At 54.3% G+C, this 1,449-nt stretch overlaps 1 protein-coding gene across 1 annotated transcript; it reads right to left on the bottom strand.

Annotated features, from left to right (window-relative positions):
* Positions 1-223: 223 nt before the first annotated feature.
* Positions 224-1,378, bottom strand: KVP18_004441 (uncharacterized protein; the record flags this gene model as incomplete). The annotated part of the gene is made up of 1 exon (XM_067957060.1): positions 224-1,378. One exon carries the CDS (start codon positions 1,376-1,378, stop codon positions 224-226), a length of 1,155 nt encoding a protein of 384 aa, XP_067806244.1.
* Between the last annotated feature and the right edge of the window lie 71 nt (positions 1,379-1,449).

Genomic DNA, 1,449 nt, shown 5'->3' with positions numbered 1-1,449 from the left:
TAATGGTGATACTTTTGCTAATGAAGTGCGATGAAGAACCTGTCTTCGTGTAATGATGATGCTTCTGCCAATGCAGTGTGATACTCTTAACCTCTACGAGGTGTGTCGATCCACATGTTCGGATTGCCGTACGTATCGGTTACACGTTGATTGCTAGAATGGGTAAGGAATCGTGCAGTCGGTCATGCAGACAAGCTCGTGGTCATTAAAGTTGAAACTAAGGCTAATATCCGAAAGCAGGTCTAGGTTTCCCACCCGAGGCGTTGGCTCCAGTTAGCATGGGACCACGTCCACCTCCACCTCCGCCAAACCAACGGCGGTTGCCGCCTCTGCCTCCGCCTCCACGACCGGATGGCATCCTCTCAAGTTCCATTGGCACCTCTTGCTTGGCTTCACGAAGGATCTTGATCAACTCTCCAGCCAGTCGGGAATGCTCCGTCGTGAAGAAGGACCAGCTTTCACCGGTGGCGCCTGCACGGCCTGTACGGCCAATGCGGTGGATGTAGGACTCCATGTCGCTGGGCATGTCGAAGTTAATGACATGGCGGATATCCTTGACGTCCAGGCCTCGTGCCGCTACATCAGTCGCCACCATTACAGGGCTCGCCCCGGATTTGAATTGCTGAAGAACCCAATTGCGTTCCTCCTGCTTCTTGTCTCCATGAATACATAATGCAGAGAACCCGTTGTACCGGAGATCCTTTGTCAGGTCGTCAGATCCACGCTTCGTTTCGCAGAAGATGAGAATCTTGGTCTTCTCGTCGTGGAATTGGTGAAGCAGCTTGAACACCTGCTCCTTCTTCTCATGTTTCTCCATTACGAGCACATGCTGCCTGACGCTGTGGCAGGCCTTCAGGTTGCTGTCTCCAATGCACACGTGAACTGGGTCTTCCTTACACAGGTCTCTAGCGAGGCCCTGCACTTCTTTGGGCCAGGTGGCGGACCACATCAAAGTTTGCCGATCTGGCCTGATTTGGCCAACAATCGTTCGAATCTGCGGTTCGAACCCCATGTCAAGCATTCGGTCTGCCTCGTCAAGAACGAGATAGGTAACTCGGCGCAGGTTCGTGACACCTGACTGCAGGAAGTCAATTAGACGACCTGGGCAAGCAATCAGAATATCCGCGCCGCGGCGCAAATCTTCCATCTGCGCTCGGCGAGGCACGCCGCCGTACGCCACAGAATGACGCAGCTGGCTGCTTCGGCCGAACTTGTCGGCTTCTTTCCGGATTTGATCCGCCAACTCCCTTGTGGGCGCCATCACGAGAGCGATGGGACCGTCTCCAGGCTTAAGCATAGGTTGCGCCATGATATGGACGATCGAGGGCAGAAGGAAGGCAACAGTTTTTCCAGATCCAGTTTCCGCAATTCCGATCATGTCGCGGCCCGACAGTGCTATCGGCCAACCTTGAATCTGTATTGCCGTGGGGCTCGCGAATCCGGCAGCCT

The sequence above is a fragment of a genome (genome assembly GCF_019968955.1).
Source record: "MAG: Porospora cf. gigantea A chromosome Unknown PgA_NODE_7900_length_1449_cov_344.505, whole genome shotgun sequence".
Lineage (NCBI taxonomy): Eukaryota > Apicomplexa > Conoidasida > Eugregarinorida > Porosporidae > Porospora > Porospora cf. gigantea A.
Note: the sequence above shows the minus strand (reverse complement) of the source record. Positions and strands in the feature narration are given on the sequence as shown.